The 26644-nt window shown below is 39.7% G+C and overlaps 1 protein-coding gene across 2 annotated transcripts in view; it reads left to right on the top strand.

The window, feature by feature from the left end:
• Nucleotides 1-26644, top strand: part of SVEP1 (sushi, von Willebrand factor type A, EGF and pentraxin domain containing 1) — a 205435-nt gene that overhangs the window by 110352 nt on the left and 68439 nt on the right. For both annotated transcript variants that reach the window (XM_086683694.1, XM_086683693.1), the window contains exons 19-36: nucleotides 1383-1544; nucleotides 1948-2039; nucleotides 3123-3219; nucleotides 4855-4968; nucleotides 6019-6132; nucleotides 6940-7141; nucleotides 10405-10562; nucleotides 11416-11617; nucleotides 13434-13609; nucleotides 16898-17022; nucleotides 18080-18203; nucleotides 19409-19579; nucleotides 20571-20744; nucleotides 21873-21992; nucleotides 23399-23575; nucleotides 23802-23886; nucleotides 24787-24978; nucleotides 25911-26078. In XM_086683694.1, the coding sequence (XP_086539820.1) occupies nucleotides 1383-1544; nucleotides 1948-2039; nucleotides 3123-3219; nucleotides 4855-4968; nucleotides 6019-6132; nucleotides 6940-7141; nucleotides 10405-10562; nucleotides 11416-11617; nucleotides 13434-13609; nucleotides 16898-17022; nucleotides 18080-18203; nucleotides 19409-19579; nucleotides 20571-20744; nucleotides 21873-21992; nucleotides 23399-23575; nucleotides 23802-23886; nucleotides 24787-24978; nucleotides 25911-26078 (2653 nt within the window). The remainder of the gene's footprint in view (nucleotides 1-1382; nucleotides 1545-1947; nucleotides 2040-3122; nucleotides 3220-4854; nucleotides 4969-6018; nucleotides 6133-6939; nucleotides 7142-10404; nucleotides 10563-11415; nucleotides 11618-13433; nucleotides 13610-16897; nucleotides 17023-18079; nucleotides 18204-19408; nucleotides 19580-20570; nucleotides 20745-21872; nucleotides 21993-23398; nucleotides 23576-23801; nucleotides 23887-24786; nucleotides 24979-25910; nucleotides 26079-26644) is intronic.

Genomic DNA, 26644 nt, shown 5'->3' with positions numbered 1-26644 from the left:
CAATAAAAAAGAGATGCCATTACCCAGAATATCCTGCTCCGTTGAGCCTCAAGTTGCATTTCTAAATTTTTCAGTCATATTGCTAATTATTTCTGCCATACTGATTTTTATTAACAAAAACCCAAAACCTAAATGGAAAGTATGCTGAGATTCCCCAAAGCTACTTCCTTGTGTTTTTCTATATTTAAATTTATGCAGACACGTCTTGATAATTTTAGTGGTTTTCTCAGTTTGTAATGGTTTTAGGACTCATGCCCATGACACCAGTCAGTGCACATAAGAACATGCTCTGGATGAATTCATCTTTGGGTCACAATCTAAAATCCCAACCCAAAGATTTAGTCGTGGCTAGTCTGCCCCATCTTCCCTCTGCCAAATGCAACCAAAATTTATTGAAGAAAATGCAAGTTCGTGTCATATTTGAAGCTATTTCTTGTTTGGTTACCGTCCCACCAATTAGCAAGATTTGGATAAATGACAATATTCAACTGGATGTTGTTTATAAAAAGCATGTCTAACACAAAATGACATTAAGAGGTTTAAAAGTAAAAAAAAAAAAAAAAAAAAGACCCTTCCCCATAAATACCATAAATCATGGATAACTATACAGGAGAAATAAAATTTCTAATAACATGAAAAAAGCAACTTAAATCATCATCAAAATGTAAATTCAAGTAACAGTGCAATTCCATTTTCACTTTCAAATTGAAAAAATACTTAAGTGATCATTATCAGTAGTGATGAGTACGTAGCAAGAGCAATTCCATACACCACTGATGGGGCTGTAAGTTAAAATCTTTTTTATTTATTTATTTTTTTAAGGATTTGACATTCTGTATTAATGGCTTTACATTTTCCATTATCTTTAGATCTATAGATTCAACGACTCAAATTCAGCTGTTCAAATTCAACTATTATCCCAAGGAAATAATCAGAGCTGTATACATAAGTTTATGTAGAAAATTTCACATCAGCAATATTTATAATAGCTAACAAAGAAAAGCAACCTAAATGGCCAGTAGTAGAGGAAATGTTAGATCGTTTATGGTCTGTCAATGGCATGTAATAATTTTCTTTTCTTAAAAACCATGCTGGTTAACAAGTTGGAGAATGATTTGCGAAATGCTTAGGATATAATGTGAAGTAGAAAAATCAGAATACAATATTACAAGGTCAATTCAAATTTTTATTGAGTTAATGTGTGTTGTTAAGGGGGGGGAACAACAGAATGTTTGGGTGATAACATAGTGCAAGCAGTAGATATGTGCAAGAGAATATTTTCACAATTCAGTAGCTTTCTTATGACTGAAGGTTGATGTACTTCTTTTCAAAATAGAGCATGTTGCTTCTGACTCACAAATGCTTTGTTTTTACCCATGCAGTACCTTGTCCAGTGGGAGAATTCTCTCGTTCTGGATTAACACCCTGTTACCCATGTCCTCGAGACTACTACCAACCCAATCCAGGGAAGTCCTTCTGCTTATCTTGTCCCTTTTATGGAACTACAGCCTCCTCCGGTGCCGGATCGATCACCGACTGCTCCAGTAAGAAGATACACTTCATTTCTTACGTAATCGCGCATGTTGGCGACTTGCGTTGTCTTGTGGTAACCGTGATTCCGAATATTACTATTCTCAGTGGATGTGGGTGTCGGGACTTGCTAAATTGTCCTTTGGGGGCTTTTTGATGACAGTGACTCAAAGATTCTTATTTTGGGAGCATTGAACTTGATAACTTCCACATCTCTCTCTAAGAGTCTAGGATTTAGTTATATATGTCATCCATCTATATGGTCTCTTTTTTACTGTTCCTAAAACAAAATATGTGTGACTTTACCCACTTTGATAACCAGAATATTGACTATCATATTTAGGTAGAGTCTACTTACTGGCAATATCTACGGCACACTAATTGGAAAATCTAATGTTTTCTTATAAATCTTATTAGGTTTTAGTTCAACTTTCTCAGCAGCAGAGGAAAGTGTGGTGCCCCTTACTTCTCCTGGACATATCAAAAAGAACTATGAAGTCAGCAGTCAGGCAAGTCCCTTTTATACTTCTAGAATCTTCTCCAGTGGAATGTTTGGAAAACATGATGTCATTTTACATGCCACACTCGGGGAGATGGCCAGATTTGAAACCTTAAGTAATCGTCTCATGGATATTATCAATGAATAATAGTATTTACTTGTGACTTCTAATAAGAACTTTAAAAAATGCAGTATCAGAAATTCTGAGTACCAAAAATTGGGAATTTTCCCCAGCAATGTCTGGCATAGAGAATGTGTGGGTAAGGGGAACCTCTAAATTCACTAATAACTAACACTTATCACAAGCATAACCCATCATTTGAGTAAGGGGCATTTGGTTAAACCAACGGCCTTTTTTCTGATTGGCAGGAAGAGTTACTCAACTTTCATGAAAATTATTTAAAATTTTTGTCAGAGAAAAAAAGAGATTGTTTATTGGAATAAGGTATAGTTTTTTAAAAATTAAGAGATAGAGCTCATGAACATAACTAGATTAATTGTTTGGTAGATTTAGCCATTACTCTGAATAGACCTTGTCCAATGTCATGATAAATTCTTTGGCTCTAAGTATTTTTAAGGAGGATAATAAGGTTGTATTTCTTATTTCAAGTTTCTGCAGTCTCGTCCAAACTTGTAAGGGCTTCATAAGTCACATTTGAAACTGAGCCCAGCAGACATAGAAATTTGTAATAATAACCAGAGAAGTGACTACCAACCCTGGAGAAGTATTAGAATCCTCTGGCCAAATTTAAAAAATAATGATGCACAGATCCCCAACCTCCAGAGGTTCTGATTTAGCTGGTCTGGGTGGGAGCCCTATCCTGTGTACTTTTAAAACACCTCAAATGGTTTCTGACATGAAGGCAGCATTTGAAAATACTTACTATAACATCACTTAAGGATAATATATATCATATATGTCCAACGTGGCAGGCACCAACATGATGCAGGCAACAGTCCAGCTGGCATTGTTGCGTGAACTCACCCAGAAACAGGAACCTAACACTGCAAACATCAAACTCCCTAGTCAGGATTGCTTTGAAGTGATTGAGTGTTTTGTCTCTGATAGATTTCTTTTTTTGCCACCCGGTAGGTTTTCCATGAATGTTTTTTAAACCCTTGCCGTAATAGTGGAACCTGCCAACAGCTTGGGAGTGGTTATGTTTGTCTCTGTCCATCTGGATATACAGGTAACATAGAGGAATGCAACTTTCAATATACGTTTCAAATTAAATCATTGTGACTTGCATATCAGACTCTGGGATGCTAAAAATAAACCCTGTGAGATACATTAGACTGTATCAATGCACAAAAATTTGATTAGGCTTGATAAACCAAGGTGAAAAAAGTGCATAAATTACAAATTACAGTTTTCTTTGCACATTTTGGAGGAAGAATAACGAATCATCTTCTCTATGAAAAAGTTACATCATAACTCACAATTTAAATAGGAATGCAGTTTCAGAGGCCATGGCCAAGGCTCCATTCTAACACAAATTAAATGTATGATACTCAACGTAGAACAATTTGTCCAGCATAAACATCTTTAAACAAACTCCAGTTTCTCTCATTGGCCTCACACTAGTGGAAGTTATTGTGAATAGCTGTGATTTGTTGCTTTGTTTCTGTCTTTCTGGAAGCTATGCCTGGAAAAACAATATGGCTTTGAACTTGATTACGCAGGAATTATGTAAGAATTATGTTTTCTTGCAGTTTGAGTCGGATTCTAGTTCAGTCCAGAAATACAGTTTTTGAGAGGGAAGTGAACTATATCTTAAAATTATAATTTATTTAAAATAGTTTGCTATTTCCTCCTAGAAATGTAGTTTTTGCATTTTTCCCCACTTTTATGAAGCCAACATAAAATATCTTTTCAATGAGGAAAATGGTATTGAAATAAAAGAATTCACCACAAAATGAACAAAAGGAAAGTTGGAAAACAATGTAGCCCAAGCCTATCAAGAATATGGCATTCCACTTATTTCAACTTGGGTGTGTGTGTGTGTGTGTGTGTGTGTGTGTGTGTGTGTTTCAATTTTCACAAAAATTTTGTCCCAACATTCCATAAGAAATAATAGATCTTATCCTAGAATTTTATAAGCGAGTGGTGGTTGAGCAAGGGCGTAATACAGAACGGTGGTTCTCAAATTTTAATGTGCATCGGAATCATTTGGAGGGCTTCTTAAAACACAGAGTACTGGACCCTAACCCAGAATTTCTGATTTCAGTAGATCGAGGGAAGTTTTGATCATTTGCATTTCTGTCTCATTCCCAGGTAGTTGCTTATGCTATTGGTCCAGGGACCATTTTGAGACCCAGTGGTGTAGAGGAAGAACATGGGTTTCTGGCAGAGCTAGCCCACCGATAGCTTGTGTGCATCCTATGGAAAGATGTATCCTCACTCTAGGACACCTGGTATAGGAGCTGAGATCTGGCAAGACTTGGCCCCACCCCCTCTTCTCAGCCAGTGGTCTTGGTGGAAAGTATACATGACTTGGTGCTTTTCACTTTGGAGTTAAGCTAATTTCTGGCTCCATTTTATGCTCCCAGGTCTTCCCCCTCACCCTTCCCACCACCAACCTCTACCTTGGGATTTTTTGTCTTTTATGTATTTTTATAAGGATATCTTAAATATCTTTAGAAAGAGGCAGTGCTTTCATTAAATACTTAACTAGACGGTAGCACTTAAGGGATATTGCCCTTTCTTTCATCACCACCGCTCCCTATAAATTCAGATGATTGAGAGAATTATCTTTAAATGATCATGGTTCTGTTTCTGTGAATCCTTCCTTTGATTGTCCTTCAGTGTTTGGTTTCCATTTTAGGCTTAAAGTGTGAAACAGACATTGATGAATGCAGCTCACTGCCATGTCTCAACAGTGGAATTTGTAAAGACCTAGTTGGGCAGTTCGTTTGTGAATGCCCATCTGGTTACACAGGTAAGAGGAGAGTTTGTTGTCTTTACAGTATAAACATTGAAATCATTGAAATTTCATTGCTGGAAATCAAAACCACAAATAGTATCTTACACCTGTTCGAATGGCTATCATCAAAAAGACAGGAGGTAACAGTCTTGGCAAGCACATGGAGAAGAGGGAGGTTTTCTTGGTGGGAATGTAAACTGGTGCAGCCTCTAATGGAAAAGAGTATGGAGGTTCCTCAAAAACTTAAAAATAGAACTACTGTATGATTCAGCAATTCCACTGCTGGGTATCTATCCAAAGGGAATGAAGTCACTGTCTGGAAAATTTGTTCATTGTAGCATTGTTCACAATAGCCAAGATATGGAAGGAAGCTTAAGTGTATCTCAAGGGATGAATGGATAAATAAAAGGCGATCGATTTATATGTAGTGGAGTGTTACTCAGCCACAAAAAAAACCAGGAAATCCTGCCATTTGCAACAACATGGACAAAAAATGGAGGGCATATGCTAAATGAGATAAGTTGGACAGAGCAAGACATACTGTATGATCTCACTCATATGTGGAATCTAAAAAAGTCAAACTCACAGAAACGGAGTGTCAAATAGTAGTTTCCAGGGGCTGGGTGTGGGGTTATCATATATGTCATTTAAGGGTACAAACCTACAACTACTAGATAAGTAAGTCATGTTTAAGGACTCGGGGAATAAATTCAACAGAGAGGTGAACAACTAACAAATAATATAAAGTTTTTAAAGCAGGTCACACTTATCGTCCTAACTATAAATAAATATAAAAATAAATAAATAAGCAAGATATTCACGGTCATCATTTTCCGTCCTATGCTGAAAATACCAGATTTCCTGCTAGAAATGTTTTGCAATAAGTAGAATGGAAGAAAACATTTTACTGCAATATATTTGGCAAAGAGCAACAATTTTTCACAACTATATTAGCCACAATTTCTGATTCTTCTGTTCTTACACCTGAATGGCTTGCTTGAAAACTATTAGTCTTAAATTCCTTTCAGGTTTTCTCTGGGTAAAATATTCTGTTATTCTCTGCAGGTCAACTATGTGAAGAAAATATAAATGAGTGTAACTCTAGTCCTTGTCTAAATAAAGGAACCTGCATCGATGGCTTAGATGGCTATCACTGCTCCTGTGTGAAGGGATACACAGGTAAGATGTTTCCAGTTTTCCTTCATTGTCTCAAAGTCCTGCAAAGCACCACAAGGTACTACGTTTTTTTTTAACATCATGCTATGTTAACATTGACTTTCTGATTTTGTAACTGTGCTATTATTATCTAAGAGAAAGTCCTTTGAGGAAATTCACCCTGAAGTATTTCAGGGTAAAAAGGCATCAAGGGTGCAATTTAGTCTCAAACAGTTTAGAAAAATGTGTGTGTGTGTATGTGTGTGTGCACACATATGTATGTGTGTGTAAAGGGAGACACGGAGACAGAGAGAGAGAGAAGACCAGAGTTTTATGCTAAGATAAACATTCAAGAAGGAACCGGAAATAAATTGTATAAGATCGTATTGCAAATTGATGCTAAATAAAATGATGTAGTATATATAATTTATAAAGAGAAATTTCCAGAAAAATGACCAGTGAAGGAAAAGGGCAAGGTCAAAGAAACAGAGTAAAATTTTGAACTAAATTTGCTAGTTTTATCTTTTAACATTATCTCAATTAGATGTCCCTTACTAATGTTAGCTTCAGGAAGTTCTAAGATAAAAACAGAAGATTACCAAAAAAAAAGAAAAAAGAAAAAAGAATGCTAAAATGACTTACAAAAGCCAACGCTCATTCAGGAGTGGATCTCAAAGCAGTGTGACAGGCCAGTAGTTCTAACAGCTTCCCTTCCAGGAAGGGAATCTCCTGCTTCCTTCAGGAGCAGCATCCTCCAAGGAGTCAACACTTTGATCATGGTTTCGAGAAGGTTAACATTTGGGCTCTTTCCTCGTCCTCTTCCATCCCCAGGCCTGCACTGTGAAACAGAAGTCAATGAATGCCAGCCAAGCCCATGCTTAAATAATGCCGTCTGTGAAGATCAGGTCGGGGGATTCTTGTGCAAATGCCCTCCTGGATTTTTGGGTACCCGATGTGAAAAAAACATGGATGAGTGTCTCAGCCAACCGTGCAAAAATGGAGCTACCTGTAAAGACGGTGCTGGGAGCTTCAGGTAAAGCCCTAAGTCTGGTGCTTTGCACTATTTTCATTTTCTTAACCATTCAGTCATGCTGCAGTCTTTACCGAGTATTGCTGTGAGTCCCGAGTCAGCCATTCCCTAATTCTAGCCCAAGAATAGACTACAGTAGACTCTCCCCACCACCTGAGGTTCTGATTCACTAAGTCCGGGCTAGAGTCTAGGCAACCTGTATATTTTAAGTTCCCCTGTGATTCCGATGCACAGCCAGACTTGGAAACCACTCTTCTATACTTGGGAGGTCAAAAGATCAAAGGAAACAGAGTAACGCAGAAGCAAATACCCGAAGCACGAGACAAAACCTCGTTTTTAAACGTTTTATATTTTAGCTGGAGGTTTTACACCAGCTAAAGTCAAAGGAAATTGTGCAATCATGCTGTCACAGGGCCAATCGACAGTCTCTGTGGCTTTCAAACATTTTTTTTTAGCTCAGTAACCCTTGCTTCATAAGAAATCTAATATGAATGTAAACAAGTAAAAAAAAAATAAAGAAAAACCAAACTTTTGTGTTCAGAAACAGTAATATTTGTAGAGAAGAAACACTTTGTCTTCCTGAGGCAGCTCTTGGGGTGCCAGTGGGGTATCATTTGAAAACCAACACTCTCCTTCATCGTGATCAAGTCTGCCCTATTTCATCCTGTTCCCCGTGCAGGGTGTATGCCTTCTGTAGTACAAATACAAAAAACAGAACTCGTCTCACTTGCAGAAACTTAGGAAACTTTATTGTCCTCAACATGCCACTGTCTCTGTAAGTTTATAAAAGTTAAAAGAAAAAAACACCCTACCCCAATTCCAGCGTTTCCCAGTCCTCTTCTGGTTCAGCAACCCCCCCCCCTTGTTACTGTCCCCCAACAAAATAGCCAGGGCACTATCCAGAAGAAATAGGAAGCAAATTCTGCCAGTGAGACTTTCACTCTTGATGTGGAAATGAAATCTTATCAGTGTAGCTTCATCTTTCATAGGCTGTTTACATCTTCTGCCATATAGTGCCTACCCATAGGAAATGAGAAATTTCCAGATAAACGCAGAGTTCTAAAGTCTCCCCAGCATCAAAAACAATTGCTGATTACCAAATCTGTCTAAATCCTAACTAGAGGAAAGGTGAAGGTAAACTCTCCTAATTCCGAGGAAATGTTAGTTGTCACCACAGTGACCCTGTTTCACAGACAAGGATATTGGACTGCCGTGATGATGTCAAACATGGGCAGATAAAGAGGAGTGAAATTCTAGCCAAAATAGATTTATTGCCAAATGGAGAGAACTCCGTAAAGATTCCCCCCCCACACAATTCCAACTGACATTTTCTCTTAAACCCTGAAACACCATTTATTCTTAGAGGTCCCCGTGTTAACTAGCAATGTTAACTATCATGTATTGGACTGATCGTTTTTAATTAAATATTTCAGACATACAGAAGGTTACCAAGAACAATAAAAGTCACACACTCATCACAGCAATTATCAAACCTTAGCATTTTGTCATATTTGATTCACATCTTTGGGTTTTTTTTTAATGTTTATGTATTTATTTATTGAGAGAGAGAGAGAGAGCATGTGTGAACAGGGGAGAGGCAGAAAGAGGGAGAGAGAGAATTTCAAGCAGGCTCCACGCTGTCAGCACAGAGCTCGACACAGGGCTCAATCTCACGAACTGTGAGATCATGACCTGAGTTGAAATCAACAGTTGGATGCTTAACCGACAGAGCCACCCAGGGGCCCCCACATCTTTTATTTTAAAGAAATACCTTCTGAAGATAGTTTTGGAGTCCCTTCAATACACACACACACACACACACACACACACACACACACTCCTCTTTTTCCTCAATAGTAACCACTATTCTGAAGTTGGTGAATATTTTTCTCATTCAGATTTCATTTTTTACTACATAAATAGTATATAGTATAATTTTACATATTACATAATTGGTATTATACTATATCTATCCTTTTGCAATTTAGGTTTTGTTTTCACTCAACATTATGTGTTGTCAAGGTTGATACATTTGGCTCTAGTTTATTTATTTTAACTGCTGATTAGTATTCCAGTGAATGATTATACCATGGTTTATTTTCCCATTCTCCTTTTCATAAATATTTAAAATAATGCTTATGAATATTCATTACATGTGTCCTTGTGCACTGGTGCAGTAATTTCCTGGAGCACGCTAAGTAGAAATGGATATACAGGGATATACAGCCTATGGGAATGTAAACTCTCAACTTCCCTTGACAATCCCAAATTGTATTTCTACTCACTATATGAGATTTCCCATTTCATGACACCTATATCAGCATTTGACATCATCAAATATATTTTCCATTCTGACAGGTTTAAATGATTTGTTGCATACCACAGAGACCGTATGGCATGATGATTAAGAACAAGGCACTAGATTGAGTTTAAAATCATATTCCAGAGGCGCCTGGGTGGCTCAGTTGGTTAAGCGTCTGACTTCAGTTCCGGTCATGATCTCACAGTTTGTGGGTTCCAGCCCCACATCAGGCTCTGTGCTGACACCTCAGAGCCTGGAGCCTGCTTCCGATTCTGTGTCTCCCTCTGTCTGCCCCTGCCCCCCGCTCACACTCTGTCTCTCTGTCTCTCAAAAAAAAAAAAAATTTAAAAAACTTTTAAAATGATATTAATTAATTAATTAATTAATTAAAAATGATACTCCATTGTTTAATAACAAGGGAACTTGGGCAGATCAACCTCTCTGAGCCAGTTTACTTATCTGTAAAAGGGGAATGATAATAATGCTACTTCTTTAAACCAGTAAAGATTGGTTTAACGTATATAAAGTCTTTAGAATGGCACGTGAACTTTTTATATTTTTTCCTAGCACTTCTATGGGGAGAGAACTCCCAGTGTGTACATAATACTTCAACTGGATCAGACCTACTTCCTACACTATTTTTGCTACTACAACACTCCAAATATATATTGTCTTAAAGAGGTTTAATCAAAGGAACTAAAAAAATAAAGGTGACTAACAAAGTATTGTTTTTACGTGGAACATGTTTCAGCATTTCAGAGTATTTTACCCAATTTATTTAAACTAAAAACAAACAAAACCCAATTCACCCATTTTTGCCATATCACCTCCACTGTGGCAACCACCCATCTGTTCTCTGTATCTATGAGTTTCAGTTTTCAAAGGCTTTTGAGACAATATTGTCATAGATGGGAGACTTCTTCTGATGCCTTTCTATGTGTTAGTAACATTTTGTTTCTTTCAGGTGCCAATGTGCAACAGGCTTCACGGGGCCATTCTGTGAATTAAACATCAATGAATGTCATTCTAACCCATGTAGAAATCAGGCCACCTGTGTGGATGAATTAAACTCATACAGTTGTAAATGTCGGCCAGGATTTTCAGGCAGCAGGTGTGAAATAGGTATATATGAACTCAGTGTTACTCATAACAGCACTAAAATTATTGATATCATAAAAGTGTCCATTTTTACCTGTTCCAAGCACTGTCTACATACCATAACCTATGCTAAGCATTTTGAATTTACTTAATCTTCATAGCCATCCAGCAGATGAGGTAATATTCTCCCCCATGGCAAAGGTGAGGAAACTGAAGCTTAACAGGGAAATAGAGAAAATGGAACATAGTAGAACTCTTCACATTCTACATGTTTAGAAAGGACGCTTGATTTAGGAGGACTTGGTTTCAGAGTCCGTGGACACGAATGAGAATCGGTGCCGAGCAGCTTTCTCGGGACGCTGGAGTCTCTTAGCTCTAGGACTTTTGTTTTGTTGAGTGTGGTATGCAGGATTGGGGCAGAGCTGAATTGCTCATGAACTAGGGAAGAGCTAGGGGCTTGAGTAGAGGCGGAATGTGGCCCTTGCAGTTATCCCTCCTCCTCTCCTGCAGCATCAATTACCCCGTTCTACGGAGTCATCCCATCAGCATATAGACATGCCTTAGTGTCTCTAAGTAAATGCCAGCTTTACTAACTTCCCAATTCCACCTCTCCTTCTAGCTATTCCCTATTTCTCTGCTTCCTGACACTACTGAGTGCTCTCCCTATCTTAGATACCCACTGATTATTCTATTTAAAAGAATGTGTTCTATATTTTATAAATAATATATATTTAATGTTGAAACTGCTTCTCAGATCATCATATTTACTGAAACGGGCTGCTTTGACAATAGTACTACATGATCTGCTGATCACCTTAGACAGTTGAAAAATGCCTCCCAAGTGCCACGGGCCACACACTTTTCTTATTTGTTGCAGACCAGTCTTCAGGTTTTAACCTGGATTTTGAAGTTTCGGGTATCTATGGCTACGCCATGCTAGATGGTGTGCTTCCACCTCTCCATGCTGTAACCTGCACCTTCTGGATGAAATCCTCTGACACCACTAACTATGGGACACCGATCTCGTATGCGGTCGAGAATGGCAGTGACAACACCTTCCTCCTGACCGATTATAATGGGTAAGCAGAACCATCAGGAAAGCCCTACTCTGGATCTTATCCCGGCACCAGGTAGAACTGACATTGGGGATGGGGGACAGAGGAACAAGGGGGTCAGGTGCCCCAGCAGGACAGCAGAGTGACAATAATCAAACAGAACATTTGGGCAAGTTCTGTAAGAAAGTTTCAGGGATAGTACCTTCTGCATGTACTATGTTTTGCTATTTTCCAAGTATCACTTCATTTGATCTTCATAGTGACCTGAGGAACTCGTTTTACAGGTAGCAAAACAAAGTTTCAGAAGGACTAAATGATTCGCCCAAAATCTTACACCTTGGGAGTGGAAGAGCTAAGTCTCAGACTCTGACTCTTAACACTGACACTCTTTCTTTCACATATCAGAGCCTCTGTGGGTTGAAGGATTTCAGTGGCATTACTGACCCATGCGAGACACATATACTGAATATGAATCCACCTACAAGTTCAGGTGTACAAAATGATATTTCTTTATTTCCTTTTGGATCAATTAATTCCAGCTGCAGGGCCCCATCACTCTGGGCTGTCAGAAAGGCCATCCTCAGCTGTCTCTGCCTTCTTTTTCTATTGAGCACTTCCCTACCTTAGATTTTTGCAGATTGTCAAAACCCCACAGAGCTGTGTTAAAGAGCCACAGACTTGGCCAGGACTTTTGTCATCGGTCCTTTGTCCACACTGCTCTCCACTGGGCTGTGAACTGCCCCGGCTTCCGTGGCTCCTTCAGAATCACAGCTCTTTGCTGCGTGGAATCCTTACCTTCAATCTAGACAGATTCTGTGGTGTCCTTTCTCTGTCTGATCCCCCCAAATTTCTGTCCTGTTGCTACTGAGCAGGTTGCCAGCCCCACAGAGCTCCCTTCCCTCTCCTCAGTCCATGGGACGCTCACTATTCTGGTGGAAATCGCCCTGTCCTCAAACCCTATTCTTCTTAGTGGACCTGAACTTTCAGAAACAAAATCCAAGGTATTTGCAAAAAACAAAAAAAAACAAAACTCTCCTGAGGCAAAATACATATAAAGAGAGAATCTGTTACCCCCTTGAATAGCAGAAGGAAAAGGGGAAAACACAAAGGGGAAACAATTAATATTATAAAGATACCATTTTTTTCCACAAACATCTTTGAATAGGGACTAAGAAGATGCAGAAAGAGATATTTAACGGATTCTTGTCTTCCTTATGAGTTTTCCCTAATTTTTTCTTTTTCTCCAATTGCTTTTGAAGATAGTGTACTTTAAGCTGCTTCTTACCTTTGACATTCCCCAAAGTGACATGGTTGTTGGAACCCTCTTGTAGTTGGTCACCTTTGTTTAGTGCCAATTATGGTTTCTTTTGGAGCGACATACGTTGTCTGCCCTGTGACAGCTTCAGCAGCCCAGAGACAGAACTTCTTTCTGAGAGTCATCTGAAGCTTGTTCCTGGTCTTAGGAACACCCATTCAGAAGGAAGGAAACCAGTCTGACGTTTGTACAACTCTCATTCCTTCCATACTTGATTCACCGTCTCCAGGATAGACAGTTGGTGAATTATCTCACATTGGATCAGCTTCTCACATCATCCTAAGACTTCTTCCTACCCCTTCATGTTTAAGAAGCATAAATTAATTTTCAATGAACTACGATAAAGTATAATTTGTAAACCAAATCTGCCTCAATGAAATATGGCTAAATGGAAGAAAAGAAGTAATGTTTTTGCTGGAAGTGCTTAAAGAACAAAAAAAGAAAAAGAAGAAAAATAGGAACATGTCTTACAGATGAGATTACAACATATGACTGATGACTCTATTGCCTGGAATCTTTTCACAGCTGGGTTCTTTATGTGAATGGCAAGGAAAAGATAACAGACTGTCCCTCCGTGAATGATGGAAGTTGGCATCATATTGCAATCACTTGGACAAGCGCTAATGGAGCCTGGAAAGTCTATATCGACGGGAAATTATCTGACGGTGGTGTGGGCCTTTCTGTTGGTTCAGCCATACCTGGTATGTCTTAGCTAAAGGAATGTAATTCTGTTTGACGCCAGACGTGCGGGTGCTTAGATGAACATCAAGTTTGCTGGTTTTGTTGTCCTTGGTTCTACACAAAGGTCAACAATTATCTCTCGATTTCTACTCCCTGATTATCCAGACTGTGAATTATTAGAAGCTTTTCCTAGGTGAGCTGTGGGACTCCCTGTGTAAGAAATGTGACTGGGGACTTAGAGTAAGACTAGCAAGATCCATGCCGAGGTAACAATGGATGGCTACTAAACTGTCTTCCAAGGAGGAGAGGAGTTGCTGGTGTGTTCCATTTGCTTATTTAGTTTCATGATCATGTACGTAGTATACAAGTATATCCAATATATAAACTGGAGCACTGCTAATAGTATCTCTCTTTAATGCCCTTTTTCACGGTGAGCCCAGCATCCTCCTATGCCGCCATCTTCCCAGCAATCCTTTAATGCCCTTTTTCAAATGGAACTCAAACTCTTTTCTAAAAGTACTTTTTAAAAGGTATTCAGAGAGTTTTTGTTTGAAGGAATGCAGAAGTATTAGGTGATACGGGGTTCTCAGTATTGTATGGGGCAATATGCTTGCTCTATCTGGATCCTTCTATGACATATATGAAGAGGAAAGGTTGGAGGTTCCCTGTAGTAAATAAGGAAAAATTAAAAGTGTTTCAACAGGAAGTGGCATTATTATCAGGTGAAGTGGCGTGTTGTTCCCTTTTTGTGTTTAAGTATTCTTATGTTCAACTATCTCTTCTCTGGATAGTGGGATTGCAGGTGGCTTTTATTTTCTTTTTTATTCTCTTCCCATATTTCATAATGAACATGTATTTCCTTTATGGTAAAAAAAAAAAAAGGATTTGTATATTTAAAAAAAATAAACCATGATAAAAGAGAGAAAGTAGGTTAAAGGAATAGGAGAATAAAACCTGGAAACTGTAATAGTAACCACCCAAGGAGATGGTTGTCTGCCCACATCAGTATAAATGAATTTGAGTCCATAAAAATTGCAGAGCTCCAACTGACAGAGCTTAGTGAATAGATGGCTTCAGTTTGGGTGACTAGGTCTAATGAAGAGTCTCTTAGCTGAGAAAAGAATTCTAGGAAGAAGGACAGTTATCAGAGCAGAGGTTAGGAGTGAGGTAAGATTTTATATCTGATTTTAGACATATTGAGTTTGAATTCTAATCACAGGAATACATGCAGCTAAAAACATAGGTGTTTACCATTTTATATCAAATTGACAGAGTTGTTTTTGATGATAGGATGTGATTGGCAAGGATTCAGCGTGGCAGACTGTTAGAGATTGCTGATATGAAAATTGATACAGCCTTTCTGGGAAGCATTTTAGAAACTTTCGTCAAGAACGTTAGAGAAACCCTGTGCATACAACCAACAATTCAACTACCAGGAATCAGATTAAAGGAAATAATCAATGATCTGAATAAGTGCTTATGTATCAATATATTTATCTCAGTGAAACTTTAGCACCAAACTTGGAAACAACTCCAGTATCCAATAAGAAATGGTTAATAATTAAGCAAATTAGGAACTGTTGTACATTCATTAAAACTCATGAAATGAGAGCATGTTGAAGAAGAAAAGCAAGATTATTTTTTAGCTCAGTGTTGAGCGTCCGGCTCTTGATTTTGGCTCAGGTCATCATCTGATGGTTCATGAGTTCAAGCCCTGCATCAGGCTCTGTGCTAACAGTTCAGCGCCTGCTTGGGATGCTCTCTCTCTGCCCCTTTCCCACTCACTCTCTCTCTCAAAAGAAATAAATACACATTTATAAGTAAATTAATTAAAAAAGAAGAAAAGCAAGATTCGAACATTGTATATAGTATGATCCTTAGTTGTGTGTATTAAAATCTCTCTCTCCCACACATACAAATATACTAAAAAAATAATAAAAAATAAATTCTAGAAGGAAATACACAAAACTGTTAAATGTTTTTTTTCTGGGTTAGTAGAATTCCTTATGCTTTATTTTTCCAAATCTCCTTCTGTGCATGTATTAATTTTTAATGATTATTGTTATAAGAAAAGGATATAGTTTGGGAAGCCTTGAAAGGGGGTTCTTCACATACTAATTGGCAGGTGAGTAAGATTAGATGGGGAGATTGTTGAAGGAAGGAGCAAGGAGGCCAGGGGTGGAAGCCTGGGTGCATCAGCACCTTAAGAAGCAGGCAGACAAGAGAGATGAATGAGCAGAAAGGTTCGAGGAGAACCAGGAGAAGATGCTTTCATGTTCACCAAGTGGAATCAGCCTGGCTCCTGGCAGGAAGGGTAGCACACGCGAGGAGGATAAACTGACAAGAATTTAAGGAAGGGACTGTTTTCAAAGGCGTGGTCAGGATTCAGAGAAGCAAAACATGACAATAAAACATCCATGACTAGCAACAATGGAATGGCACAAGAAGTAAACTCGAAGTGGCAAGGAGTGGGAGTTGTTGCCAGAACTTAGGCAAACCTGTGGTGCCGGAGAGAAATCACCCAGCAGAAACCATGACATTCAATAGAGGAAAACAGCCTCCTCCAACCTTTTGCCTGGGACAAAGGCATCCAGGAAAACTAAACTTTTCTCTCATCCCTGAGAAAAGGTCCTTCCATTGGCCAGGGATAAACAGAAGCCAGAGGAACAAGGCAGCCAGGTGGTGCCATCGATAGGTGTCAACCTTTGGGGGCACAAAGCAGAGATGAGAAGGGTGGCAGGTGTCTCTGGAGGAGCAAACACAGACCATCCAGTGCGTCTAGGAAGGACAGTTCAAAAGAATGAAATAAATGTTCAACCACAACAGATGATACAGTGAAATCACCAGAGGAGAATATTAAAGACTTTCCATTGAGTTTGGTGATTAGGTAGGCCTGGCAAATGTAGAAGTTACCTTGGAATTGGTGATAGAAATGTAAGCACTGTAGGCTTAAGAAGAAAACAAAGAGCAGCTACTGGAAGCTTCTGGTAATTTCCCGGAAGAAAGGAGGAAAAATAGGACTTACTGATGACACAAAATATTACATGCATATTATGTATATATGTGGTTCTTAATAGTTAAATATTTGTAAATCTAATATTTAAACCTTCTCTGACTATGTTCTAAGTTGCTTTATATAAAATACTGAATTTTTCCTTATTGGTAAAACACACAATAAATGTAGGTAATTTGACTTTTCAATAATTTTCCCTGATATGTTTATATTGGCAGTGCTTTCATTAATTTGGCATTTCAAGACTAACAGACATTAAGGTCAATTTTCCTCCCTATTTCTCTTGTCTCTTTAGGTGGTGGTGCATTAGTGCTTGGGCAAGAGCAAGACAAAAAAGGAGAGGGATTCAACCCAGCTGAGTCTTTTGTGGGCTCCATAAGCCAGCTGAACCTCTGGGACTATGTCCTGTCTCCACAGCAGGTCAATTCCATTTTCAGTGTATGACAGTAATGAGATACAAAGGTACAAACCTAGTACAACTGTGAACAGACTAATGATGCCATATCTTATTGCCACCTCTGGGTTTTCAAACTTGACCACCGAGATCATTTGATGCTACTACGGTCGTAGACTAAGCCAGGCAGAGGTTATCTACACTGACTTTCAGCGAATCCCCTTTTCGGTTTCTCGGTGATGTTTTTAAGTTTTATTAGACGTGATTATTTTATGATGCCTTGTAATTTCAGGACTGTAGGGACACCCCCTGGTGGTCTAGTGGTCAGGATTCGGCGCTTTCAAAACTGTAGAGAATACTGCTTCAAATTCCTCTGTTGCAGAAATTGAGGGTTGGCACAAGATCATGCATAGAGATTAACAGATGAGCTAGTGGTTAAAGACAGTCTGGAGTCCAAAAGCCTGGGTTCAAATCCCAGTTCTACCACAGACGTGTAGTGATTATTTTGAACGTGTTACCCCATCTCTCTGAGCTTCAGTTTTCCATATCTGTGAAAGATGAACAAGCAAGCTTCAGTTTCCTTATCTGTGAAAGATGAGCGAATAGCATAGTACCTAGTAGCGTTTCGGCAGGATCGAACACAACACGGCATATACAGTCATGGTCTTGTTTGGCACAGAGCAAGGGCTTCATAAATGTCTGTCCTTATTACAGTGGCAGAACTTGCCTAGACCTCAGTTTACCCGCCTCTCAATCAGAGACAGAAAACAGGAGGATGAGGAATGGGAAACCTCTACAACACTTCCACAAACTGTAAAGCTTTACACGAGAAATTCTATGTGCAGAATTTCAGGATTTCTGGCAACTGACGTATTTGGGAGAAGGAATGATGGGGTGGAGGAGAGAGAGGGAGGGAAGAGGCTTACCTGTTATCCCTGAAATCATACTGTACAAAAGCCTCCTTCCCTTTACCCTCCCCGCTAAAATCTGTGAATGTTTTCAGCAGGACTAAATTAAGACATAATAACTCTGTCACATTGAGACAAGTAAGGTTGATCTAAAGACGTGTGTTTAAACTTTCAGGTGAAGTCACTGGCAACCTCATGCCCAGAGGAACTCCGTAAAGGAAATGTGTTAGCCTGGGCTGATTTCCTGTCTGGAATTGTGGGGAAAGTGAAGATCGATTCCAAGAGCATATTCTGTTCTGGTTAGAATTTCTTTCTTCTCTAGACTGCCATCCCTTGACCACTCCCAAGACTTTATGGCAAAAGGAGACAATTCCAAATTCCATGTTGGTCAAATAGTATGTGCCTGTCAGTCTGTTGTTTAACTACGAATTCGTCTTCCCTCTAACCTTTATCCAAAGGATTCATTTTTTAATTCTTAAATACATGCTGTATAAGAGAGTACGAAATTCATCATGGAGGAAACTTGGACAATGGTAAAAGAAGATGAGGAAAATAGGACGAGAGGAGGGATACAGTTAATTTTTGAAATGCCACCAAAGTCCTGTCCTCCTGTTTGAGATGGGGTACTCTCTTGACTCCACACTTCCTAGCAGCCTACTTTACAAGGAGTAAAGCAACGGACATTATAACCCATACACTGAATAATCAAAGTCTCAATGATTGTAAAATTCAGTGTATGTAAAGAAGTTCCTAAAGATGACCTAGAATTGGGGCACCTGGGTGGCTCAGTTGGTTAAGTGTCCGACTTCAGCTCAGGTCATGATTTCACAGTTTGTGGGCTTGGGCCCCATGTCGGGCACTGTGCTAACCGCTCAGAGCCTGCAGCCTGCTTCAGATTCTGTGCCTCCCTCTCTCTGCCCCTCCCCTGCTCACACACACTCTCTCTCTCTCTCTCAAAAATAAACATTAAAAAAAAGATGTCCTAGAATTTGTGGGTTTTGATAGATTTCATTAATATTCCTAAAATACCACTTCTTCCTTTCAAAAAAAATACTCAGTGGGGAGCCTGGGTAGCTCAGTTGGTTAACGTCCGACTTCTGCTCAGGTCAGGATCTCACAGTCCATGAGTTTGAGCCCCGTGTCAGGCTCTGTGCTGGCAGCTCAGAGCCTGGAGCCTGCTTTGGATTCTGTGTCTCCCTCTCTCTCTGCCCCTCTCCCACTCTCTTTCTCTCTTCCCTCTCTCTCTCTCTCTCTCTCAAAAATAAACATTAAAAAAAATTTTTTTTAAATGTTCAGCTGACCTCTGCTGAAAGAGGAAAAGTGGTTGACTCAAATAGTTTTTTTGAGTAAATTTGCTTGTCAGTGATCTGGTCACGTGTTACCTTGTTTTAGTGTCAGTGGAGTGGCCTTTGGATGCTGCACAACACGTGATTTGAAACTCTTGACCTAGCGATGCTGTTACAATGTTGCTGACGAGCTCTGGGCCTCTGTTCTTTGCCCTCAGATTGCCCATCTTTAGAAGGAATGGTACCTCATCTGCGAACTGTATCAACAGACTTAAAGCCAGGCTCCAAAATCAGTCTGTTCTGTGATCCAGGCTTCCAGATGGTCGGGAACCCTGTGCAGTACTGTCTGAATCAAGGACAATGGACACAACCACTCCCCCACTGTGAACGTGAGCTGCCTTTGTTGAAGGCATTTCAGTAGCTCTTGAAAGATGTTGGACCATAAGAGATGTTTCAGGAATGCTGCATAAAAGCCTGGTGCACCACAGTAGCAAATACAGCAAATGTTCATTGAATAGTTCCTTCGTGTAACGAACTGTGCTGGCCACCATGAGGGAAATGGGTGGTGGAAATCTAAAGAGACACCCACCTGTGGCTGTACCCCAGGTGCAGCAGGGAACTGGTTGGGAGGGAAAGACAGATCTGCGACCTGGAGTCCAAAGGGGGACGGGTTATGGCCGGGTGGGAAATAGGAAAAGATCCCTTGAGTTGGGCGCGTCCATTCATTTCTTTATTCAGCAATTTTAAAGCACCTACCATGTGCTAGACACAGGTCTATGTTCTAGGGATGCAGCATTGGAAGAAAGTCTCTTTCATGGAGTTTACATTGGAGTAGGAGAGACAGAAAATAACAAGTATTTTTTTAAGTTATAATAAATAAGAAAAACAAGGGCCAGAAGTAAGGACTATGGAGAAGAATGAAGCAAGGCAGGGAAATACAAAGTGAGGGATTGGGTGGAGGCAGACTGCTGTTTTAGGTAGGGTGATCAGCAGAGTTTCTCCATAGCATCTATTCTCACTGACTTACATATTTATCTGTGGCTTGTTTCTTTACTCCCACTAGATAGTAAGCTCCACAGGGCAGGAGTTTATCTCCGGTTCGTTACTGCAACGTTAGCGCCTCTGGCAGTGTCTAGTAGGACCTTCGTGAATATTTCTTCCTAACGAATGAAGTGCATGCCCACCCTGAGCCAGAGAGCACGCTAGATGCCGAGGGCACGGGCATGTCTACTGCCTGCTCCCCCTCCTAGCAGACTCTCCGTCTACGTTTGTGTGCAATGAAAAAGTCATGCTTAACTGAACTACTAGTTTAATATAAACAAAATGTCCTTTGAGCATGTTTCTCCTAACGTAGTTCTGTTCTTCCTGGTCGTGTGGCAGGCATTAGCTGTGGGGTGCCACCCCCTTTGGAGAATGGCTTTTATTCAGCCGAGGACTTCCATGCTGGCAGCACAGTGACCTACCAGTGCAACAATGGCTACTATTTGTTGGGTGATTCGAGGATGTTCTGTACAGATAATGGGAGCTGGAATGGCATTTCACCATCATGCCTTGGTGAGATAAATCTTGGCAAGTACTGTGTGCGTTTATTCCAGCTCCATGAGAGACAGTCACCCCAAATCTCTGAGGCTCTCTTGTGACATTCCTTTGTTAACTTCATCTCATCCCAAGACACCCTGGACAAGCCATAGTGACCAAGCAGCTGTCCCTAGAGGTGCCAAAAATATTTTAAATTGTTACCAGGCTCAACATCAAGACTATTTTTATCTCTCTGTTCTTCTAGTTACCCACCTACAAACTGGGGAAATAGGTTTTTTTACTGTATGTAATTAACATACAGTGCAATATTGGTTTCAGGAGTAGAATTCAGTGATTCATCACTTACATACAACACCCGGTGCTCATCCCAACAAGTGCCCTCCTTAGTACCCATCACCCATCTAGCCCACCCCCCACCCACCTCCCTCCATCAACCCGTAGTTGATGTCTCTTGGGGTTTGTTTCCCTCTCTTCTCTTTTTCCCCCTTCCCATATACCCATCATTTTTGTTTCTTAAATTCCATATATGGAATATTTTGTTTCCATATTTTGTTTCTTAAATTCCATATGTTTCTTAAATTCCATATGGTATTTGTCTTTCTCTGATTGACTTATTTCACTTAGCATACTGCATTCTAGCTCCATCCATGTCATTGCAAATGGCAAGATTTCATTCTGATGGCTGCGTGATATCCCATTGTATATATAAACCACTTCTTCTTTATCCATTTATCAGTTGAGAGACATTTGGGCCTTCCCCAGTTTGACTGTTGTTGATAATGCTGCTATCAATGTTGAGGTGCATGTACCCCTTCAAATCTGTATTTTTGTATCCTCTGGGTAAATACCTAATAGTGCAATTGCTGGATTGTAGAGTAGTTCGGAAATCGTAGCTTTGATTGCGTAACTGCAATGTGATCATTATTACTATATTTAAATTTTATGAAAATATATACAGTGTTATATGTTGATTTAAATATAAAAAATATAAAAATATGATATATTTTATATATAAATTACATATATATAATTACATATATATAAATTATATACATATATAATTTATATATAAAATATAAAAAAATGCTTAATACATAAGAAAAATCAATCAACTTCACTACCTGTAAGCTGTCTTCATTTTAGATGTCGATGAATGTGCAGTTGGGTCAGATTGTAGTGAGTATGCTTCCTGCCTGAATACAAATGGATCCTACATTTGCTCCTGTATCCCACCCTACACAGGAGATGGCAAAAACTGTGCAGGTAACTAGTACGTGTGTAATTGGGAAGATTATTAATTTTTTATGTTTTTTAAAAACACAACACTATTTTCAAGTTCAAAGGACAGGTGGAGAAGATAAACCATCTTTAAAAAGACCCATAAGTAACGACTAAAGGAGCTTTACCTTAGCACTGTGCTATGCCCAGCTTCCCAGTCTCTGAACAACAAAAGCCAACTATATCACCAGAATATTGAAGCAATATCTGCATAGTATGAGAATAATAGAGGGGATTTAGAACTATAATCTGGCCTCTAAAGCCTCAATTGGAGCAAAGAAGATACTTTGCCATCAGTATCTTTCCTCTGCCTCAGCCACACAGAATTATATTGTTGAAAAAAAGGGACATCTTGCCTTATCACATCTCTGTATTTTGTGGTAACTCTGATAAAACGAGCCCATCCCTCAACCCACTGATGTCTTTCTGCATTTATTGAGAGAAAGCAACTCCCAGAAAATAGTAAAACAGGAAGTGAAGAGGAATTCTCAAAATCAAGTCTTATAATGGCATTTACTTTCTCAGAGGCTTTAAAGTCCTTGACTTACATAGCCATAATGACCTTTAGAAAGATTGAATCAATGTATCTTCCCCTTTTGAGAATTTGAGTATTATATTTACTCCTATCCAACTCTAGCCTCAAATATCGCTTTAACTTATTTCTCTCCCTAGAAGAGGTGACCAACCTCAAATCTGTACGTAGGAGGGGTCTCTGACCCATAGCCTGTTTGGAAAGGGAGTTTGAGAACTTTCCTCAAATATGCTTAGGTATTGCCTTTACATCAATTTGAGAGAAAGTCAGTTGCGCTTAAAAAGTAGGTATGAGGTTGGGCGAGGTAGGAGGAGCTAACGTTCTTCTGATAAATGCCCTGGTACCACCGCTACTTCCCCAACAAACTCCCTTTGCAGCCAGATCAATTTTTGTATATTTTTGTTAGTCATTGATGTTCCAAAATATTGTTGTTTAAATGCCTATTAAATATATGTTCTGTGGGTTTGCCTGGGTGGCTCAGTTGGTTGAGCGTCCAACTCTTGATTACGGCTCAGGTCATGATTCCAGGGTTGTGGGATCAAGCCCCGCATTGGGCTCCATGTGGGGCCTGCTTAAGAATCTTTCTCTCTCCCTCTGCCCCTCCCCCATTCGCTTATTAGCTCTCTCTCTTTCTCTTTCTCTCTGTCTCTCTCTGTCTCTCTCTCTGAAAAAACAAAAACAAAAACGTTCTGGTCTAATGTCCAGCATATCCCACACCTCCATGCATCTCCGTTCAAAAGTTTTTTTCCAAAAAATTTAACTGGTACTTTAATGGTAGTGAAACTCTTTTGCTATGAGACCTTGCATGGTTGTGTGAACACCACTTATTTCCCCACAAAAACTTGTTCTTCCTTTCAAGAACCTATAAAATGTAAGGCTCCGGGAGATCCAGAAAATGGCCACTCTTATGGTGAGACTTATACAGTGGGCGCCGAAGTCACATTCTCGTGTGAGGAAGGATATCAGCTGATGGGAATGACCAAAATCACATGTCTGGGGTCTGGAGAATGGAGTCATCTGATACCATATTGTGAAGGTATGTGTAGTAAATTCACCATGTTCGTGGCATTGGGCAGCACTAGAGATTTAAAGTGTAGAAATGTGACGTGTTAAGTGTATCAATATTCTTCGTATTTAAAGCCCAACGATTAGGTTCATCTTTAAACGTGACAAGATAACCTAGAGCTGCCCTGGAGCTTTTAGAGATTTTTGTACACACTAGCAAAGAAAAACAGTACCTTCTTTGTTTTTCCACCTTTAAGCTGTTTCCTGTGGTGTACCAGCTATTCCAGAAAACGGAGGCTTTGATGGCTCAGCATTTACCTATGGCAGTAAAGTAACATATCAGTAAGTGCATAAGATTAAAACTACATTGTAGGGGGCACCTGGGTGGCTCAATCAGTTGAGTGTCCGACTTCGGCCCAGGTCTTGATCTTGCCGTTCATGAGTTCGAGCCCTGTGTCAGACTCTGTGCTGACAGCTCAGAGCCTGGAGCCTGCTTCAGATTCTGTGTCATCTCCTCTCTGCCCCTCCCGTGCTTATGCTCTGTCTCACTCTCTCACTCTCTCTCTCTCTCTCTCTCTCTCAAAAATAAATAAACACTAAAAAATTTTGTTTAAACTACATTGTATACATTGTTGATGACATGCTGGCTGTGATATAATGCTGAAAGAAAGGGAGAAGAAGAATCCCAGAAGATGTTTTTGAATTAATATGGAATTAATTTAATTATGTCTAGTATGAAGAAATCTAATTTAATAACCTAATGGGTAGTCCTATCTAGAATCCTTAAATCCCTTGACCAGTCACCTATTCTTGTCCCCAGCATCTCCTTGAGGTGTTCTGAGAATGGATGTCATAGAGGAAGGCCATGCAAGCTGATGAATATTCTTGGTTATAAGCTGGAGTTTTGTCTCCAGACCCAATATCTCAGGCACTTGTGCTAAATCAGACCATTCTCAAATTAGGAATTGTCTGTTTGTAGCTACTAATCCATGGCACAAACTGGAGGCAAGCCAAATTCTTTATTTTTCTACTTATCACTCAGCAGGGTCCCTGGGGGAAGATGTACAATATTCAACCTTAAAAAAAAATAATTTCAAAGCATTATTTCAGTAGGAAAAAAAAAAGAACTCCTCCAATAAATCATAAAGTGTAAATCCTCAATATTTTTAAAGGTTCTGGTGCTCATAAAATGATGCAAAATAAAGCAAAGTATATTCAGTAATTTTCCTTTATCTCCTTTAGGTGTAATAAAGGATATACTCTGGATGGTGCTAGAGAATCATCCTGTCTTGCTAGCGGTTCTTGGAGTCATTCTCTTCCTGTGTGTGAACTGGTCAAGTGTTCTAGCCCCGAAAACATAAATAATGGGAAATATATTTTGAGCGGGCTTACCTACCTTTCTACTGCGTCATATTCGTGTGAGAGTGGATACAGGTAAAGTCTGTAGACACCAGCCAAGCTGCCTGTTACTCGTTATTCACTCAGTAGATTTCATTTGTATATGACTAGCTGACTTTAAATACAAATTTCTAAATGTAAAAGATTGTCTCAAATTTGTATGCTTCCTGAAGACTAGTTTATAGTGCTAGGAATGCCTAGAAAAATACTCCACCTAACTTTGACTCTGGGAGCTCTAGGTCAGTTACTATAAGCATTCAATCATTAAACATAAAAGCAAAAAGCGTTTGCGAAGCAAAACACAATACCTGGATTTGGGGGGGGGGTGGTAAATAACTTACCACGCTTATACTCAACATTGCATGGAATGTTCCAAAAAACATGTCAAGGTAAGGGCCCGGGTTCTTAATACTGTAAGAGGTTGGTTTGATTAATGGTGTGTGAGGGGATGTATGTGCGTATGTTCAAACAGAAGGGACAATAGAGGTAGTAGTCATAAACTTGGCCAACAGGATCTGAAGTGAAACATATCCAGTGACCAGAAAGTAGAATGATACAGACAGTCAGAATCAGGTTGGCAAGCAAAGGTGGGTAAGCCACGCCCTTGGGATGTAAGGTTTGTAAATCAAAGGAAGACCAGAGGTCAGAGTCGTGAGCAATGCACGGTCAGGTGCCCAGGCTCATGCCCGTTGACTTCAGTTACCATGACTTCCTGGGTGTCTGCCTCAGTTACTGCTGGATCCCAACCAGCCCATTAACCCCTTCTCATCCCGGTAACCTATTTGTGAGGTCTGGAGTGCCCTATGCCACCACCAGTGAGCACATTATATTTTGCAACTGAGACCCTAAGCCCATTCATTATTATAAACACCCTGGAGCCTGCTCGGGTTTCCCCTGCTTTTATGTAATCCTCTCCATAGCAGTGAATTATTAGCCAATGAAAGAGGTGGCATCATTCTTTCCTGTAGCTTACAGGGCCCTTCTGTCATTGAATGCTCGGCATCAGGCAGCTGGGACAGAGCGCCACCTACCTGCCATCTTGTCGTCTGTGGAGAGCCGCCGGCAATCAAAGATGCTGTCATCACTGGGAGCAACTTCACTTTTGGGAACACTGTCACTTACACTTGCAAAGAAGGGTGAGTAACCCTATGAGGGAAAGAAACACTGGGAGCCTCGAGGGAGCGGACGCACCCCCAACTGTGGAGATGGGCTCCATTGGACACTAAATTAAATTTCTTGGCAGCCAAAGCCACAGAGAGTTTTATGCTCTTGTTTCCTGACAGCAGAAAGGGAGCATATTCTCCTGTGGGAACAGTGTTTTCCTGGAATTAGAGTAATTTATCAAATTAGGCCTTGAATAATGGATATTGGGCAGTGCAGTGGAAAATATCTTTATACCTTTCTTAGAGATGAGAAAAACACATTTAAATAGGCAGTTGCATATTTATCTTCTGCAAACCTGCAGGCAAGACTTTAAGTCACAACATAAAGGTGACATGTCCACAGGGACAAAAGATAATAGAGTTCAGGTTTTTATATTTTTAATGATCTCGTATCATTCGGAGATAAATTTTGAAAAACGAGGAAGCAGGTTACAAAGAGCTTTCACACTCACTGTTTCATATGATCCTCCCAAAACTGTGGAAGTGCAGAGAAAGGGGGGGGCTCACTCTGGGAGGGTGGTCTGCTTAAGATCTCAGGC

Source organism: Puma concolor, chromosome D4 (genome assembly GCF_028749965.1).
Source record: "Puma concolor isolate L17-30 chromosome D4, mPumCon1.1.hap2, whole genome shotgun sequence".
Classification (NCBI taxonomy): Eukaryota; Metazoa; Chordata; class Mammalia; order Carnivora; family Felidae; genus Puma; species Puma concolor.
This window is presented reverse-complemented; position numbering and strand designations above follow the sequence as displayed.